The sequence below is a fragment of the Plecotus auritus genome, assembly GCF_963455305.1.
Source record: "Plecotus auritus genome assembly, chromosome: 13".
Lineage (NCBI taxonomy): Eukaryota > Metazoa > Chordata > Mammalia > Chiroptera > Vespertilionidae > Plecotus > Plecotus auritus.
In genome coordinates, this window is record NC_137779.1 from 14335985 (window position 1) to 14355794 (window position 19810).

At 56.0% G+C, this 19810-nt stretch overlaps 1 protein-coding gene across 2 annotated transcripts in view; it reads left to right on the forward strand.

Annotated features, from left to right (window-relative positions):
- Positions 1 to 826: 826 nt before the first annotated feature.
- The window catches only part of PPM1F (protein phosphatase, Mg2+/Mn2+ dependent 1F), a 28695-nt gene continuing 9711 nt past the window's right edge, over positions 827 to 19810 (forward strand). The window contains exons 1-5 of one of the 2 annotated variants that reach the window (XM_080649752.1): positions 827 to 870; positions 6741 to 6988; positions 12279 to 12424; positions 18534 to 18736; positions 19333 to 19521. In XM_080649752.1, the coding sequence (XP_080505878.1) occupies positions 6792 to 6988; positions 12279 to 12424; positions 18534 to 18736; positions 19333 to 19521 (735 nt within the window). In that variant the 5' untranslated portion in view covers positions 827 to 870; positions 6741 to 6791. The other variant, XM_080649753.1, reaches the window with a different exon arrangement.

Below are 19810 nucleotides of genomic sequence, written 5' to 3' on the forward strand. Positions count from 1 at the left end.
ACCTTGAACTTAGCCCATTGAGACCTTGTGGACTTCTGACCTCCAGACTGTTAATAAATTAGTGCAAGTTTGTGGTAATTGTCGTAGCAGCAGAGACTTATACACTGAGTGGCCAGATTATTATGATCTCTGAACGCCTAATAATCTGGCCACTCAGTATATATCCTATATAATAAAAGGCTAATATGCAAATTGTCCCCTCGACCAGGAGTTCGACCAGCAGGCAGGCCACCAACTGCCCATGTCCCCTCCCCCTGGCCAGGCTGGCCGGACCCCACCCATGCATGAATTCATGCACCAGGCCTCTAATATATATATTAGACATGCACCCAGACTGTCCAGGGCCCGCCATCCATCAGGAAAGGAGGCCCAGGTCACCATGCTTTTAGAGACTTATACACTGAGTGGCCAGATTATTATGATCTCTGAACGCATAGTAATCTGGCCACTCAGTGTATAAGTCTCTAAAAGCTGGTGACCTGGGCCTCCTTTCCTGATGGATGGCGGGCCCTGGACAGTCTGGGTGCGTATCCGTGCTCTGCCACTAAACGGCTGTTGACTGCACAACTTGCTTAACTTCTGGGCGCTGTGAAATAGGGACTGCTTGTCCCCATTCAAAGGCCAGGGAAGTGAAGCAAGTCGCCAGTGAGCAGCCAGAACCCTGGAGGGGCCGCTCTTCCCCTGAAATGAAAGGGCCGCGGTCACAAGTCTGGAGGCCGCCAGGGGGCAGCAGAGGCCTGTCCCCCCGGCACCCCCCCCCCCGCCCTCCCTGGCCTGACCGCGCCTGCGCGACGCCCGCGGCGCCGGGGGACGGGAAGTGGGCGGGGCCGGCCGGAGCGGCTCGCGGAACGCCGAGCGGCTGAGTGGCAGGTGAGGCCCGCGGGGACCTGGAGGAGAGGGAACCTGGGGCGCGGGACTGCGGGGCTGACGGCGCTGGGGTGAGGCTCAGGTGGGGGCTCTAGTTGTGCAGGGGTGAAATGGGGCGCTGAGGACCAGAAGGGGCGGAACGGGGTGCTGTGGAGGCGGGGAGGCCAAGATAGAGACTCAAAGGGTCAGGGGGCCGAGTGGGGGGCTGAAGAGCGGGAGGAGCTGCTGAGGAACCTGAGGCGGGGAATTGGGGGGGGCTGAGGAGCCAAGGGTGCAGAACGGCCTGGCGGGGGTGTGGCCGAGCCAGGGCCAGGTGGGGACTGAGGGCCAAAGAAGAATGGGGTGCTGAGGGGTGAACCGCCCCCGTTTGTCCGGAGTGCGGCCCCTCCCCACCTCACCGCTCCCCTCTCGAGTGTTTGGGCTGGGCCCACAGCCCAGACCCCTACCTCACCAGCCCCTGCACCTTTGCAGGACTGTCTGTGTCTCTGCCCAAGTGCCCACACCCATGGCCTGCTGCCGCCGTCGGCCCTCCCCCAAGTGTATTTCAGGGGCTTGACTGAAAGCCGGTGCCTGGGCTGCAGCAGCTTTAACGGGACACGTGTGAGCTAGAACAGGGGACCCGCCACTGCAGCTGTGCGACCTCAGGCGAGCCCCTTAGCCTCTCTGTGCAGTAGGGAGAAACCGCACCTGGCTGTAGGGATTTTAATGCAGGGCCTGGCAGGGTGGGGCCCAGTGGATGGTGATGGACTCCTCCCCCAGCATCCCCTCAGGCAGGCACATGTCCTGAGTGACACACGTCCTCATGGCATTCCCTGGGGCCCGGTCTTTGGGTGGAGCTGTGCTCCCATTTCGCCAGAGAGACTCTGAGGTCATCGCCAACTCATTTCTGGCCTTTATGCTTATGTCCGGCCTGTTGTCAGATTTCACTCTCTTCTTCCTGCAACCGAGGTGGAACTGTAATAATAACGGCACCTGAAGATCCTGTTTGATCCTAGTGACCTTAGGTGGGCTGTTCACCCTCCCTGAGCCTATTTCTTCACCGGCCACGTGGCCTAACAGCATGTGCTTTCTGCTTAGTTGTCAGAGGTAAACAAACAAAGATGCCACTTTGAAAGCAATCAACCTCCACACAAGATCTTTCGGAGAATTCCTTTGAGATCTCGCCTGATGCCAACCCTGTCTTTAAAGCCTTTCTCTGCTGCCCACTGTGTTCCACAGAGTGTTTTAGCTTTCTCTTCCAAAGTTCCCGACCTCAGGCTGCACCTCTCAGCCCTCACCACCCACTGGTGGTGGAGGAAGCCAGCCCCTCCCTCTGCCATCACACCTAGGGGCTGGGCTGGGGCTGGGGCTGGGGCTGGGGCTGCGGCTGCGGCTGCCCCGTGCACAGAGGCAGTGTTAACACCTGAGGGGACAGGGGTGGGCTTCCTCACCTCAGGGAGCTTACAATCTAGTGAGAAGGTCAAGCCTGTGAAAGTGGTGGTTGCTCAACAATGCCACAAAACTGTGCCCTTAAAAATGGGTAGAATGGTCAATTGTATGTTGTGTATGTTTTACCACAAAATTTATATATGTATATATACAAATTATATATATTTATGTATATATACATACGTGTGTGTGTGTGCGTGTATATATATATATATATATATATATAATCTATATGAAAAGATCTGGATGCATTTACAAACTCTTTCCAGTAGTTTTTCAGAAGTAAAGAAAGAAGATTCTCCTTTTGTAGAAAAATTTTAAACAATGAATACAGTATTTTTGTAACAGTGATGCGGTTCCCCTTTCTGAGGATTGCTATCTTTTTTTTCCACGAGGTTTCTGAAGTCAAGCAGGACTCAACAAGTATTTTGTCCAGACCTAGAAAAATGCAATTGTACAAATAAGCGTTAGTTGAGCTTATGAGTTAAAACTAGTAAACTAAAGGAAAGTCAGTATTTTAAATGGGGGGGGGAATGGACTTTTTACAAGCCAGGTGCCAGCAAACGTGTTCTAGAGCCACAGGAGACAGAGGGCTGGGCCTCAATGGTGTTGTGGGGCTTGGATTAGAGAGGTCTCGAGGCAAAATGAAATGCCACCCTCCAGCAAGGCCCAGGAGCACGGAGGTGAGGGCGGCGCCAGCGCAAGGGGCACAGAAATGAGAAACAGGGCCATGAGAGAGGCTGAATCGGGGCCGCTGACCGATGCAGGATGGGTGGGGTTTCCGTTAACTTAGGGGCCAGTAGTCATGAACCCCATGGAGGGACATTGGGCAACTTAGTTGGCCCTTATGCTGCAGACCGCCCTTGTGTAAAGCAGGGACAGCAGGGTGTTGGGAGGTGAAAAGAGGTGATCCAGGAAGAGACCTCAAAGCAGTGATGGCACCTGTGGGCAGATGTTAGCTGGCAGCACTGTCATTCCGGTCACTCTGGCTGCCCGTGCGGAGGGGCGTCATTCCAAGAGCCAGGTTTATCCAGACTGTTTGAGGCAGGTGGCTTAGGGGGCTGGAGGCTCAGTATCCTCCCATACTCACCCCAGGTCTTTGGTGACTTGCACAAACCCATGCCCAAGTCCCTCCGGAGCATCCCCAGTTGGAACATCCCTGCACCAGCCTCAGCGCCGCCTCATCCTGCACTGCCTGGGCCTGGGCCTGGGCCTGGGCCTGGGCCTGCATGGTTCCTGAGACTGTCTCCTCAGTTGGTCCCGCGAGAGCGCAGGGCCACAGCATTGTCCTCCTGGCATTCCCAGGGCCACCTCTGGGTCCCCCTTTGGGTTAGGAATTCCTTGACACCCAGCCCCTCACTCCTCCCTCCCCTCTTCATCCTTTATCTCTAGGCCCCAGGCTCCCAAGGGCTGGGATTGTTTTGCTCATATCCATGTGACTCCATCACCGAGTGGGGAGTTTGTTGAAAAAAGGAAGGGCAGGGAAGGAAATTACTTGTATGTCATAAACCAGCTGGGCCCCAGAGAACGGAAGCCGCATCCTGGTTCCTCTCCTTCCATCTCACCTCCTCTAGGTGATGCAGAAACTGCAGGCAGGGTGGCTCTGGGCCACCCACCTGCGTAGCGAAGGAGTGGAGCTGGTGCAGGCCTTGAGAGTAAGCCAGCCCACCCCAGGCTGTAGGCCAACCCTGTCATACCTGTGCTGCCTCGCTCTCTGGACCCCCCAAGGCACATGTATCCCACTCAGGCTGCTGTCCAGGCCCACACTGGACCCTGGAAGTGGGGCACTGGGCACAGGGCACACGACCCCAGCCCCCTCCATGGTGAGCAGGGCCGTGGCAGAGACCAGGTCTGCAGTGCAGAGAGAAGAGCCCCTTAACCCCAAGGGAAACTGGCTCTCTTGGGAGGGGAGAGGGTTCCTGGCATCCCAAGGCTAGGAGGCTCCCGCATTACAACATGTCCAGCAGTGCCACCACCAGCAAGCGAGGTCGAAGGTGAAGGGCCTTGAACTCTGTCCTTTATACTGTGGGCCAGGGTTCTCAAACGGGGGCCCTCCCGTGCCCTCTGGGGAGGTCAGTGAGGACGCTGCCTTTTTGTTTGGACCCTGAGGTTTCAATGCCTGTGGAGCATTTGTTTCTGGCTCACCCTTACCCAACCCGACCTGGGACACTCAGTGTTGCTTGGGGCAGCTTGGCATTACATTTTTCTTCTCAAAGCAACAGGAGCCCGGAACTTTCTGCCCAGGGGTGTCCAAGCCTGCTGGGAAATTCTTGCTGTCATCTTGTTGTTGTCATTGGCTTGATTCTTGTATCTGTGGCCCTGGTGGGGCCTGGCTGGCCGTCCTCCTCCCAAGCTGACCCTCACCACCCCACTTGCATGATCCCAGACTTTCCTGATCTCCCCGTTTCACAGCCTCCAGCCCCCAAAGCCACCTGCCTTCCCCTGGTGGTTATAATGCAGTGATCTCCCTTCTTTATTTTACATTCTTGAACTTTTAACCCTTTGCCTTTGTAATCTGGGGCTGCATTGTATTCGCTTCTACTTACGAGTAAATGGAAGGATAACAATGAACTTAAGTCTGTCCCCATGTCCTGTCCCACGTGGCCCCATTTCTACATTATTTCTTTTTATTTTAATATATTTTATTGATTTTTTACAGAGATGAAGGGAGAGGGATAGAGAGTTAGAAACATCGATGAGAGAGAAACATCGATCAGCTGCCTCCTGCACACCTACTGGGGATGTGCCCGCAACCAAGGTACATGCCCTTGACCGGAATCGAACCTGGGACCCTTCAGTCCACAGGCCGACGCTCTATCCACTGAGCCAAACCGGTTAGGGCTCTACATTATTTCTGTGTGTCTGCTTTTAAAAATTAACTTTTGCCCAGGCTGGTGTGAGTGTTGCCCCGTGCACTGAAAGGTAGCAGGTTCAATTCCCGGTCAGGGCACATACCAGGTGTGGGTTCTATCCCTGGTTGGGCGTGTGCAGGAAGCAACCAATCGATGTTTCTCTCTCACATCAATGTCTCTCCTTCTCTCTCTCAAAATTAATACATTAAAAAAAAGAAATACTATTTTTCTGGGGGATAAATTTGTGGAATTCATTCCCAAAGAAAGTTTCCCAGCCTGGATGCTATGGAGAGGAAGAGAGCAAGGGGCAAGAGTGAGGAGCCTGTCAGGAGCAGGTGGCGATGGGAGGTGACTACCCAGGTGTGTGTGTTATGAAGGGAGGGGCAGAGGCTAACCCTGAGGGGCAGTGAATGGAAGACCTATGGGATTGTTTGGTTCTGGAGGGCTGTGAGTAGGAGGCAGGAGTCCAGTGGACCCTTGGGGCCATGGGTTGCCTGACGGGGCCTTCGCTGGCATACAAACTGAGCCAGACAGGCTGGGGAGGAAGGGGCCGGGTTTGAGGTGGAGAGGGTGGCTCTCAGCTGGGGGAGAAGAGCTGGAGACCCCATTGGGGTGAAAGATGGGGGTGAGTGACACCTTCCAGATGTGAGAGAAGTGGGGTGAGGGAAGGGAGGGATGATGAGCTTGGGCTCCAGAATCCCCCCATGACCCCATCATCTATTCTCGGGCAAAGGACTGCCCCTCCCCAAGCTTCAGGGTTCCCATCTGTGAAATGGGGGCTCATCCTGGCTCCCCGGAGTGTGTCAGGTAATGCACTGGGGCTGGCAGCTAGTAAGCCCTCTGCCTTCCAAAGGTTGCTGGGAGGAAGAGCCCTTGAGGCTGGAGCTATGCCCAGGAGGCCTGGACTCCTCCTGATGGAGAGTACTTATTAGGGTGACCACATCCCAAACTCCCCTGATTGTCCTGGGTTAACCCTCTGCTTCCCTCCTGCCACAACCTTGGGCACCCCACAGCCTGGTGCCTTCTGAAACAGCTCAGGGCCAGCTCTCTCCTGCATATGGGCTCTGCCACCATCCTGTCCAGACCCTTTTCTTCCTTCCCCAACAGGTGACCCTTCACCCACCCCTCTGGGTACCACTTTTAGGCTCACAGACCTGCTGCCATCACTTCCTCACCTCCTGGATGCCCAGGTCCTGGGTCAAGTTGAACCCCCTCACCTGCCACATTCACCTGCCTCAGTGGCCTGGCCCTAGTTCCCTCTCCTGCCCACCACTGGCCATGCTGGCCATCTCTGCCAGTAACGCAGCTTCCTTCAGGACATCCATGCAGTTGCTGCTCCTGGCTCTGTTTCCTGAAGCCGCTTCCCGCATCCCTCTAAGATCAGACCAGCCAGGGTTGTGCCTCCCACTTACTTGAGCCCCTGAGCTGGGTGTGAAACTGGGTAGCCCTGCCCTTCTGCCATGAGCTCCGGGCTTGGTGTGGCATGATGCTTGGAGGTGCCGGAGACCTGGCAGTCAGCACTGCAGGCCCGAAGACCCCACAGCAGGGCACCAAATGCTTCCTGTTTTTGCTGACCCTCATGTCTCTCCCTAGAGTGAAGCCTGCCTGGAACCCTGGCGGCAGGCCCCCCGGGATGATCTGGGCATGGCCTCTGGAGCCCCAGAGCAGAGCAGCCAGATGGCAGAGGAGACCCCCAGCTTCCTGGACGAGTTTCTCCGTGACTTCCCAGCCCCACTGAGCGCAGAGAGCCCTTTGCCATGGAAGATCCCAGGGACGGTGCTGAGCCAGGAGGAGGTGGAGGGCGAGCTGGCCGAGTTGGCAGTGGGCTTCCTGAGCAGCAGGTAGGCCGTGCACCCACCGGGAGGGGACAGCACAGGACAGGAGGATGGGGCATGGCATGTGCCACAGGCCAGCCTTGAACCTGGCATTTACCCCCACACATCCTTCCCCGTGCAAATTGTGTTCCCTGTGTGAATCCCCGTGACAGCGCTGTGTTGTTTCCAAGGGCAGCCATGTCAGAGCGCCACAGGCTATGTGGCTTAGAGCAACACAGATGTATTGACTCAGCTCTGGAGGCTGCAAGTGAGAGATCAGTGTGTCAGCAGGGAATGTTCTCAGACAAAGGCTGTCTGGCGGGATCTGCTCCAGACCCTTCTCTTGGCTCCTGGTGTCATCCAGTCCTTCGTGTGCCTTGGCCTGGAGACACACCACTCCAATCTGGTTTTTGTTGTCACATATAGCACCTTCCCGTGTGTCTGTCTTCACGTGGCGTCTCTCCCTGTCTTTCTGTGCATCCTCTTCTTGTAAGGGTACAAGTCCTACTGGACGTGGGGCCCACCCTGCTCCAGTCTGACCTGCAAAGACCCTAATTCCAAATAAGGTCACGTTGTGAACCACTGCAGGTTGGGACTTCAGCATATCATTCTGGAGGGCACGATTCAATTCATGACAGGTGCTAAGCAGTAGGCCCTATTTCTGTCCTGTTTTACAGATGGGGAGACAGAGGCCACATGGGCTAGGAGACTGGCCAGGGCCTCCATGTTGAGGCAGGGCCTGGCCATGTGTCCAGCATGTAGGCCACGCTGCCCCACCGAGCAGTGTGGTGGTGCTTCCCCCGTTTCACAGACGAGGAAGCTGAGCCACAGAAAGGGAGCACAACCAGGTTAGCAGATCTCGGGGAGGATGGGGGAGGCTCATGGCCTGTGACCCTCATCCTTCCTTGAGGGACCACACCAGAGTCCCTAGTCCCTGCATCACTCCTAAAATCAGGACCTGGCCCTGGCCTCCGTGTGCTTCCTTTGTGACAGGTCAGCTCCATTCCCACGCGCCCTCCCGGCCCCCCAGTGAACTACCCGCTCTGCTGTGTGGGAGCCTGAGTCGCTGAGCACAAAGGCCTCTGTTGTGGGCCGGCTTCCGGGCCACATCCATCCCAGCATCCCCCACGGTCCCACAGAGCTTAGGAGAAAAGGCCTAGCGACAGTGTCCCTCGGGATGGCGTGTGTAGAGGGGCTTGCCAGCTTGTTTGGCTTTGAGGAAATATTTTAGAGGCAGGTAGGGCAGAGCAGGCCTGGGACCTGAGGGTGCTGGATGGGTGCTAGGGGTGTGGGAGATGGGAGGGCTCCCAGAGGTCTGCCTCCCTCAGGGCCAGGAGCACGAAGGCAGGAGGAGAGGGAGCCGGCCAGGCGCAGCAGCGCACTCACAGGGGAGAAGGGAAATGCAAGGGTGCAGGGGGGCTGGGGTTGTGGGAAGAAAGGCACCTCTGCCGACCGGGCTTGAGGAGAGCAAGAGGACACTGCGTGCCAAGGACGATGTGTCCATGGGGACAGAGAGGAGCAAGCTGGGCCTCTGGGATTTGGAATGGGTACCAACCTGAAGGTCAGGTCCCAGGTCAAGGAAGGAGAGGGCTCTGAGAAGGGATGTGCAAGGAGGGGAAGCACCCAGGATGGGTGGGGCTGGTTTTGCTCCACAGCAGTGGAGATGGCGGTGGTGGGGGGAAGGTGAGGAAGAGGGTGGTGGCCGAGCAGGAGCAGGTGACCACCCTCCTGCCCAGGAAGGGATCTGAGCTGGAGAAGTCAGGAGTTGGTCCACAGGCTCCGTGGGGCACAGGACCTTGGGGGGAGCGAGTTTTCGTGTCCTCAGGGTAAGGGTAGGGAACAACAGGACTTATGTGAGGTGGAGTGGGGCTCCTGGAGGCCCTGGCAACAGGCTCTGGGCTCAGGCATTAAATGGGCACCCCGTTAATTAGCAGGATGACAGAGCAGGCCTGAGACTGTTTGTGACAGAGAGGCCAGGGGGCTGTGAGGCTGCAGGGGTGGTGCCGGCCTCTGAGAATCCACCGCAGAGCACCTTAAAGTGTAATATTTTATTTATTTATTATTTATTTATTTTTTTCTTTAAATGTATCAAACTTTTTTTTTAAATATATTTTTATTGATTTCAGAGAGGAAAGGAGAGGGAGAGAGAGATAGAAACATCAGTGATGAAGAGAATCATTGATTGGCTGCCTCCTGCACGCCCCCCTCTTGGGGATGGAGCCCACAACCCGGGCATGTGCCCTTGACCGGGACCCTTCAGTCTGCAGGCTGTGAGCCAAACCAGCCAGAGCAAAGTGTAATATTTTAAAGTCTTATATTTTCCAGCCATCTTAGTGGGTTTATTTTTAGTTCTATTTGTCTTTTTCTAGTTGTTCTTTCCTATGTAGATGCAGATGTTTACATGTTGTCTACACTGCGTGTGACTGTCAGGAGCATCCCGCCGGGGCTCCCGTTCCTGGAGCTCGAGCATGCGGGCTCTTGGGTGAAAGGGGCCCTGAGCATATTGGTCCATGGAGTTTGTTCAGATTGTAAATGGTCTCTTTTACGACACTGACTAGAAGTCAGTTCACTGAGTTCAAGGGTGTGACAATTTCTATCCTGTCTTTCCCCTGTTGTTAGCAATTCCATGTTACATCTCAGGTCCCCAAGCAGTGTGTACCTTACCCTGTATTGTTTATGTGCTTTTCATCTCTGCTCTAAACTAGAAACTCCTTGAAAATCCGAGGTGGGCGGGACTAGAGCGTTGGTCGGGTCCCTGGGCCTTGCACACACACCTGTCCCTTCACTGCATCTTGTGGCCACTTTAGCAGCCCTGACTGACGTGTGGCCTGAGTGCCTTGAGAGTGTGGTGGGCGGGAACCCCTGGATGAGGCGGGAGGGGCCTCCAGGAAGCAAGCCTGTGGCCCGAAGCCAGGCATTGTCTGGGTCCCCAGGGCCGGAAGCTCAGTGGCCTCAGCAGTGGGACTTCAGAGGGCCTGCAGGAAGACACAGCTCGACCTACCAGGAGAACAGCCGCCCCTTCTCCCTGCTGTGAAAAAGGAAAACCCAGTGGTGGGCAGGAAATCCCCAAATAGCAGAGGAACTCATTTCTCATGTCTTGACTGGTTGTTTTTCAAAGGCAGTGCCAGAGGCTTCTCCCCCTGAGCCACCCTCTCATTCATCCCAGTAGATTCCTAAGGTCATCTGTAGACACCACAGGTGCCTAGCCCCAAAGGGACATGACCCGTCCACCAGGCTGTGGGAGGTCCTTGCCCTCCGGGTGAAGCCCAGTGTTGTCAGCCCAGCAGAGAATCACAGGCCGCCCACCCTGGACCGGAGTCCCCAGTCCTCAGGGAAAGGCACAGGGGGGTGAACACACATCCTCCAGCCTGCAAGGGGCTCCCACTGGTGAGGAGGCAGATTCTGGGGTCAGGACATATTCTTTACTTTGTTTTGTTAATCCTCACCCTAGAGGGTTTTTTTTCCCATTGATTTTTAGAGAGAGTGGAAGGGTGGGAGAGAGAGAGAGAGGAAGAGAGACACTGATATGGGAGAGAAACATCTATTGGCTGCCTCCCTCATGTGTCCCAAATGGGGCCAGGGGATCGAACCTGCAACCAAGGTACGTGCCCTTGACTGGAATCGAACCTATGACCCTTCAGTCCGTGGGCCGATGCTCTAACCACTGAGCACCGGCTAGGGCAAGATATATACTTAAGGCTGTGGGGTACCAGGGTGAGCGACCCCTGTGCCTGGGGGAGCCAGGAAGGGCTTCCCAGGAACATGGTGTGGGACCTGGCCCCCAGGCTGGAGGCCGGGCAGCAGGCAAGCAGGCATGGGGAAGTGTCTTGTGGCAGAATTCTTTAGTCCTTCCCGACTGGCCTCAGTCTCTTCATCCCCACGATTTCCTAGGAGCTGCCACTTACTCATCCCTCTTCCTGAGCTCGAAGTCCCATCTCCTCCCTCCATTGGCTTTCCCACTCCTGCCCACGCCAACCCCACAGTTGTGTTCTGGGTGGCCTGGCCGGGATCTTCGAAGCACTCAACAAGTCTTGCTTTCCAGAATTGTTCCTCCATGGCCCTGGGCAGCCACCTCTCCAGCTATCCCAGCCCTCCAGCTACTGTCTGCCCAGGCGAGCTCCTTCAGGCTCGAGCCCTCACCCCCATTCATTTAGAGGCCCCATCTCCAGTTCAGACCTCATGCTCATCGTCCCTAGTCCTGTTGACCTCAGCCAAACCTGAGACTCACTGTGGACAAGGAACCTGTCCAGTCCCCTGTTCAGTGCCGGCTCTGTCCCCTCCTGTCCACCGCCAGGTGCTATTCAGCTAGGGCCTTGGCCTCCTTGCAGCGTTTACCCTTAAGTCCACCCTGAAGGGGGAGGCCAGAGAGAAGCCTATCCCATCATGTCACGTCCCTCTTCAAAGCCCACCAAGGTCATGGCTCCCCATTTTCTGACACCTGCCTCCCTACCCCCAACCTCCCTTTGTACCAGCTGCTCTGATGGACCAGGGACCCCTTGGGCCATGCACAGTCCAGCCTTCTAAGCACAGCCCAAGAGTCCCACGTTCCCTTTTTTTGTTTTCTGGGCTGGCCGTGATGAAGGACCACAGGCTTGGCGCCTTAACCAACAGTAATGGATTGTCTCAGTTCTGGAGGCTGGAAGTCCAAGATCAAGGTGCCAGCAAGGCTGGTTCCTTCTGGTGGTTGTTGGCCGCCCTTGGCTTATAGGTTCATCACTCCAGTCCCTGCCTTCATCCTCACAGGTTTCTGTGTGTGTGTGTGTGTCTATGTCCGAATTTCCCCTTTTGATAAGGACACCAATGTTATTGGATTAGGGGCCCATCCTACTCCAGGGTGACCTCATCTTAACTAATTATATCTGCAACCAGCTTATTTCCAAACAAGATCACATTCTGAGGCACTGGGGATTAGAACTCAATATATGTATTTTGAAGGGCACAATTCAACCCATAAGCTCCCCAACTCCAGAGGTCCCCAGCTGGTATTGGTGACCAGGCACCTGTCAGCAGGCTGAACGTTGGACAGTTCGTCTGGCCTGGCCATGGAGGCCAGTGGACACCGCCCACAAGTCTGTGACACCCCCAGCCCACCAGCCCCAGCCCACGTCTGGAGCAGCACAGGCCCCAGAAAATGGCGTCACGTGAACGTCGGCTCCCTAAGGAGAAGAGATTGACCTGCTCGTGTGGCCCCAGGTTGGGGTGCAAGTAGTCATTGCTGCCTCCTGAGGGGCTTCTCTGGGTGGAAGGGGCCCGAGGGCTCCCTCTGATGTTGGCTTCTGCCGAGGAGCCAGCCCAGTTCACTTCTTTCCCGTCCCAGGAACGCTCCGCCACCTCTTGCTGCATCTCTGGCCCATGAAGCCGTTTCCCAGCTGCTGCAGACAGACCTTTCCGAATTCAGGAAGCTGCCCAGGCAGGAGGAGGAGGACAGCGAGGAAGTGGACGAGGAAAAAGCCCCTGTGACCCGTGAGTTCTCTTCTTTATTGGGACCCCAGGCTTAGCAGGCAACTGGCTTGCCAGCCAGACAAGGGACAGGCTGCCGGCGAGCACCAGAGTGGGAGAAGGCAGGCTCACCTGGCCTGCAGCCCTTTGCCGTTTGCTGGTGGGAAGGCGGTGTGGCAGCACGTGGCTGTGTGTGCGCTTAGGACGGGGCAGGGGCATCAGGATGCAGAGAGAGCACTGCCAGCCTGACGGCAGCACGGGGAGCACAGCAGCCATCGCTGGGCTTCAGAACAGCCAGGGGTGAGCGATGTGTGGCCCATGTGACAGGGGAAGACACCAGGGTCCCGCTTCTCGGTCACGCTTCTGTTCTGCCTCACCAACGTCAGTCACCCTGCGGTGGCGTGAGAGTGGCTCCCAGAGGCAGCCTTAACGTCCAGCGGAGAGGAAATGCAGAGCTTGGCCCCTGGCCTGGGCCGACTCGGCCCCGAAAGATGGAGATGCAGTGGGTTCCCATGAGAGCTTGGGGAGGCAGCCTACTCCTGGACAGTGGTCAGCGGGGCGGCCCAAGCCATGCAGTAAGAGGGACCCAGAAACAGAGTGAGCCTTCTAAAGAGGCGGGGCTCTTATTTTGCATGTCTTCCTTCCATTTTCCTAGTCATTCCTTTCTATCACATTTCACCAAAGTACCCGTTCAGGTCAGACCAGAACTACAGCAAAAGCAAGGGTTGCTCGGCCATGGCCTGTGGCGGGCTGTGCGGTGGGCCAGGCTGGGGGCCAGCTCTCGGTGGCTCCACGCTTACCGGTGAAAGGTGCAGCTCTGGCCGCAGGCAGAGCTGAAGGCCCGTCGGGATGCAGAAGACAGTAGGTTCTGGGGCCCGGCCTGGCTGTCAGCGTAGTGGGAGCCTCAGCAGATTCTTCTTCCTTCGCCATTTCCTATCTGATTGTGTTATTTTATTAGTTTTTAATTGAGATATAACTGACATATCACACTATGTAAGTTTAAGGCGTATAGTGTGTTGATTTGGTTCATTTATGTAGTGCTTTCACTAGCACCTCCCTCACATCACTTAATTACAGGCATACCTCCGAGATACTGAGGATTTGTTTCCAGGCCACCCCTATAAAGCAAGTCATAATCTTTTTCTGGGGTTGGGAGCGATCTTGCCTTCGGTTTATAAAAAAATGCAGCATTTGTCAAGCACACAATAAAGCGAAGCATAATAAAACTAGGTATGCCTGTATCATCCGACTGTGTCAGCGTGAGTGGGAGCACTGAGGGCAAAGCCAGGAACAGGCCAGGAAAAGAGAGGAAAACAGCCAGCCTGTCCCTGCAGTAGGTGCCGGGCCCTTCTGTCTTGGTCCCCTGCTCTTTTCCAGGTTCCCTGCCCCCAGCCATCCCAGCACAACCTCCTCTGGTCCCCACCAGAGGCAGGAGACAGGCAGCCATTGTCCTGGCAGAGCCTGCAGGCCCCGCCTTGCCCGAGTTCCAACAGGAAGTCAGCGCCACCTGTTGGCGGGGAAGGAGCAGTACAGTGTCTGACAGTGGCCGAGACCTCCACTTGGGGGCTCCTGCTCCCATGCAGGCCTGGTGTCCCTGCCTGAATCCGCCGTCGCTGTCATGGGAGTGGGACTTAAAGTCTATCTGTGGGTTTTAGGAGAATCATCACCCAAGGGCAGAGATGTGACTGAGACCCCTGTGTGACAGGGCCAGGTGGAGCACCAGCTGCCCCTCCCCAGTGAGCAGTCCCTGTGGGTGCCAGGAAAGCAGGCAGCCCTGTGAGCAGCCTGTTTGTCCGACCTCATGAGAGACCAGGAAAGCAGGCAGTCCTGTCAGAGTGTGTGGGCCAGGTGAGCCTCCCCACAGCTTATCATTCTTATTGGTAATTGCCCTTTGCCGGAACCAAGATTCAAGTTTAAACACGTTGACGAAAACACTAGCGTGACCTAAGGCAGGAGAGTAAACGGTGCTGTGTCTCCCTGGGTGTCTCAGACCTGATACAGCCCAGTTATTGACAAATGCTGAATGGCCACCAAGTTCTGGGTGTGGTGGCAGTGGCCAATTCTAGGCACCCCCAATGTGTGGATTTCCTCAGACATAGCTTCCCCTGGCCTCAGCCCTTCTGCTTTTCTTCTGTAGCCACTGCCTTTAGGCACGAGCTGTTTCTTCTCCAGCTCCCCAAATCCTTCGAGTGTGGCCTGTGACACTTCTGAGTCTGCCCTGTTTCCAGTGACTTGCCCTGGGGCCACCCTCTTAGGTGTGCCTGCCCCCAGCCCCTGGGCCAGCTGGGGTCTCAGGAGGGATTTGTGTAGCAGAATGACCTGGGTCTCTGAGGTAAAGCACCTGAGGTTTCCTCTGGTCCTGCTCCTTGTTCGTTTTTTCTTTAGAGCCAGGTTTAGGGTTTGGATTTTTGTTTTAAAATCTATATTGTAGGTGCTGTTACCTGTTGCTGCATAACATTGCTCCAAAATTGGTGACTTCAAACAATAGACATTTATTATCCCACTAGAGGCCCGGTGCACGAAATGCATGCACTGTGTGTGGGGAGATGTCCCTCAGCCCAGCCTGTACCCTCTCCAATCTGGGACTCCTCGGGGGATGTCTGACTGCCAGTTTAGGCCCGATCCCTCTCACAGTCCAGGACTGCTGGCTTCCAACCGCTCGCCTGCCTGCCAGCCAGCCTGATCACCCCCTAACCATTCCCCTGTCAGCCTGATCGACGCCTAACTGCTCCCCTGCTGGCCCGATCGCCCCCAACTGCCCTACCCTGCTAGCCTGGTAACCCCCAACTGCCCTCCCCTGCCAGCCTGGTCGCCCCCAATTGCCCTCCCCTGCCAGCCTGGTCACCCTTGCTCTCCCCTGCCAGCCTGGTCGCCCCTAACTGCCCTCTCCTGCCATCCAGGTTGCCCCTAACTGCCCTCCCTTGCAGGCCTGGTCACCCCCAACTGCCCTCCCCTGCCTGCCTGATCGCCCACAACTACCCTCCCCTGCTGGCCATCTGCTAGTGGCCGTCTTTGACCACATAGGGGTGGCCATCTTGTGCAACAGTGTGAGGGTCAATTTGCATATTACCTCTTTATTATATAGGATAGTTTCTGTGGATCTGGAATTTGGGAACAACTGAGCAGGTGGTTCTTAGCCAGGGTCTCTCATGAGGTCGGACAAAGGTCAGTGCGGGCAGAGGCTCTGCTTCCAAGATGGTTCAATTGCACAGCTGTTGGCAGGAAGTCTCATTTCGTGCCATGTGGACTCGCCACAGAGCTGCTTGAGCATCCTCCTGACATGGCAGCTGGCTTCCCTCCGAGCCAGTGATTCACAAGGGAGACAGAGAGGAAGAGAGAGAGACAGTGAGAAAGACAGGGCACACAAGGTGGAAGCTGCAGTGCCTCTTAGGACCTAGGATCTGAAGCCACTCACGGTCACTTTGGTTTTAACATATTCATCGGAAGCAGGTCACTCAGTTACACACTCAAGAGGAGGGAACTGAGCTCCCCCCACTCCTGAAGGGAGTAGTATCGAAGCATTTATAGATGTATTTTAAACTATCACCTGTAATGATAAATTGGGAAAGCACTAAAAAGGTGTACTTAAGAAAAAACGTCACACATAAACCACCCCTCATAGTCAGCCTCTGCTGGCATTGTGGCTGTGTGCCTTCCCTGCCTTTTATTTCTGGCCTCAGGTGGTAGAAGACTTTTTCACATACTCACGATATGGAATTTTCTATCCTCTTTTTTTCACAACATTTTCCTTAATATCAGTGTTTTTTCCTGAGTATCATGACGTAAGCATTTTACATGCTTACAAACTCTGTAAAAGTCCATTTTTGTTTTTCCCTTTAGTTTGTTTTTTAAAGTTAAACTTTATTTGAGAGAACCATAGCTCACATGCAGTTATAAGAAACTAGTGGCCCGATGCACGAAATTCAGCACGTTAAAAGGGGATTAATTAGAGGAAATAATTTAATATTGCTGTTTGCCCTTTCTCAATAATAGAAGTGTCAGAGATGAAAGAAAATTAGTAAAATGTATGTGAAAACCTTCCTCCTGTCAGAGTTTGGGGCGCACCACGGGACCCAGAGTCAAGTCCCCACCCACCCACATGCGCCTCAAAATCGCATGAGACCCAGACCCAGCCATCCCCCCCACATTGGGCTAGATCCAGACCCGGCCAGTCCCACCCTTGTCAAGCCCCACCAGGCAGGGGATGTAGCCTCATGTCCCCTGGCCCAGCGCCAGGACAGGGAGCATGGCCTGAGGTCCCCCAGCCCAGACCAGGGTGGGGGGTGTGCCTTGAGGTCCCCCGTCAAGCCCCACCAGGTGGGGAACATGGTCTGAGATCCCCTGTCAAGCCCCGCTGGGTGGGGGGCATAGCCTGAGGTCCCCCGTCAAGCCCTGCCAGGCGGGGGTGGGGGGTGCAGCCTCAGGTCCCCCGGCCCGGCACCAGGAGAGGGGCACAGCCTCAGATCCCCCATCAAGCCCCACTGGCAGGAGGGTGCAGCCTTAGGTCCCCCGTCAAGCCCCGCTGGGTGGGGGGCGTGGCCTGAGTTCCCCCCACCCAGCACTGCGGGTGCACCTTGAGGTCCCCTGTCAAGCCCCTCTGGGTGGGGAGCACGGCCTGAGGTCCCCTGTCAAGCCACACCAGGCAGGGGGGCGCAATCTCAGGTCCTCTGGCCGGGCGCTGGGGTGGGGGGCGCGGCCTGAAGTCCCCTGTCAAGCCCCACCTGGTGGGGGGCAAGGCCTGAGGTCCCCCGGCCTGGCGCTGGGGCGGGGGGAGCAGCCTGAGGTCCCCTAGCCCAGCACCAGGACGGGAAGCGCACCTTGAGGTCCCCTGTCAAGCCCTGCTGGGTGGGGGGGTGTGGCCTGAAGTCCCCTGTCAAGCCCCACCAGGTGGGGGGACATGGCCTGAGGTCCCCCAGTCTGGTGCTGGGGCGGGGGGAGCAGCCTGAGGTCCCCTAGCCCAGCACCAGATGGGAAGCACACCTTGAGGTCCCCTGTCAAGCCCCATGGGGGTGGGGGAGGGCGTAGCCTCAGGTCCCTGCTGATTGCTCATTAAGGCTCCTTATGGGAACTTGGCCTCAGCTGTGGGTGCAGCCATCTTTGTGATGGAGTGATGGTCAATTAGCATACTCCCTCTTTATTAGATAGGATAACACATCGGGATCCCAGGCATCCTTTACCCAGTTCCTCCCAATGGTAACGTCTTTACAAAACTCCTGAAATATCATGGCCAGGATCCTGACATAGTCAAGATCCTGAACAGTTTCATCCCTCAAGACTCCCTCAAGTTCCCATGTATGCCACCCTAACACCCCCCCCCGCACCCCCCCCCCCCACACACAACCCCTGGCAACCACTAATTGTCTCTATTGCTATAATTTTGTCATTTCAAGAATGCATATAAGTGGAATTACACAGTATGTAACTTTTCAGGATTGGCTCTTCTCATTCAGCATAATTCCCTGGAGATTCATCCAGGTTTCTGTGTGTGTCAGTAGCTCCTCCCTTCCTCCTGCCGAGTGGTCTTCCATGGCATGAGGTACCCAAGTTTGTTTAGCTGTTCACGCACGGAAGGACACCTGTGCCGAATTGTTTTTCACCTATCACATGTAAAGCTGTACGAGCAGTGAGCAGTCAGGCACAAGTTGTGTGTGAACACTGTCTTAATTTCTCTGGGATAAATGCCCAGGGGTGCAGTTGCTGGGTCAATGGCAATTACATGTTAATTTGCAAAAATCATTTTTAATAGCAGCTTAATTCACCAAGAGAACAGACCATAATTTACTCCGTCATGAATATATATTGTTTCTAATTAGTGCAAAATTATAAGTGATTCTGTACTTTGTCCTTAAATCACCTGCATTTCTGGCTATTTCTTTGGGTGGGGGCGCTCCATGAGTGGACGTGTTCCACCACGGGGCCAACCCAGACACTTCTCACTGCTGATGACACAGGTTATCACACATTGTTTATTGGGCTGAGTGCCCCGGGGTGATGGGCTGGACGGGCCTGTGCAGGCCTGTGATGGGGCTGTCTGGAGAGCGGCAGAGACCACAGGAAGGGGGCAGGGAGAGCGAGCAGAGCGTTGGCTGGCCTGCGTTGGTGCTTCCTAACCACCCTCCATCTTACCCATCAGTGCTGGATGCCAAGGGCCTGGCGCTGAGCTGCTTCAACCGGCTCTGGGAAGTATGCAGCCAGTGGCAGAAGCAGGTGCCCCTGACTGCCCGGGCTCCGCAGCGGCAGTGGCTGGTCTCCATCCATGCCATACGGAACACTCGCCGCAGGATGGAGGACCGGCACGTGTGCCTTCCTGCCTTCAACCAGCTCTTCGGCCTGTCCGTGAGTGCTCCACCTCCCGGGCCCCAGGGCGGCTCATGAGGCCAGGGTCCCGAATCAGGACAGCCTAGGAGGGCTTGCACAGGGGCAGAGGGTGGGAAACAACTCCGGGTGCCTAGCAGACCTTCCCACCAGAGCCAAGGCAGGAGTGATGCCTACAGCTTCCATCTGCAGGCCGAGGTGCTCTACATCTCCCAAAGCTCTTCCAGTCAGCGCCTGATCCCTCCAGTCAGCGCCTGACCCTTCTAGCCAGCGCCTGACCCCTCCAATCAGCGCCTGACCCTTCCAGCCAGTGCCTGACCCCTCCAGTCAGCACCTGACCCCTCCAGTCAGCGCCTGACCCCTCCAGTCAGCGCCTGACCCCTCCAGTCAGCGCCTGACCCTTCCAGTCAGCGCCTGACCCCTCCAGTCAGCTCCTGACCCCTCCAGTCCGCGCCTAACCCCTCCAGTCAGCGCCTGACCCCTCCAGTCAGCTCCTGACCCCTCCAGTCAGTGCCTGACCCTTCTAGCCAGCGCCTGATGAGAGCCTTTGGCTGGGTCACAGCCTCAGCCAGGCATGAGGTCAGCAGGGCAGTAACTCCCACTGCATTCCCAACCAGGACCCCGTGGATCGCGCCTACTTTGCAGTGTTTGATGGTCACGGAGGAGTGGATGCCGCGAGGTACGCCGCTGTGCACATACACGCCAATGCTGCTCGCCAGCCGGAGTTGCCCACACACCCCGAGAGAGCCCTCAGAGAAGCTTTCCGGCGCACCGATGAGATGTTCCTCTGGAAAGCCAAGCGAGAGGTGAGGACAGGTGGGCCAGTCCTGTGCAGTGGGGGGCTAGCAGCCATTAGCATCGGAGAGGATAGGAATTTAGTGGTGCTGGAAGGTTCTCACTAAATACTGCTGGCAGTCGCGTCATTTTGTTCTTACAGCCAACGCGGCTTGTTTTTAATTTGAATAGAAGCAACATAAAGCTTGCCGCTTGCCGCTGGTGCAGCCTGGCCCTGCTGCCGTGTGGACCTGCCCCACTGCAGAGGGTGTGCAGGCTCAGGATTTTGTTTTCTTTTATTTATTATTTATTTATTTTTAT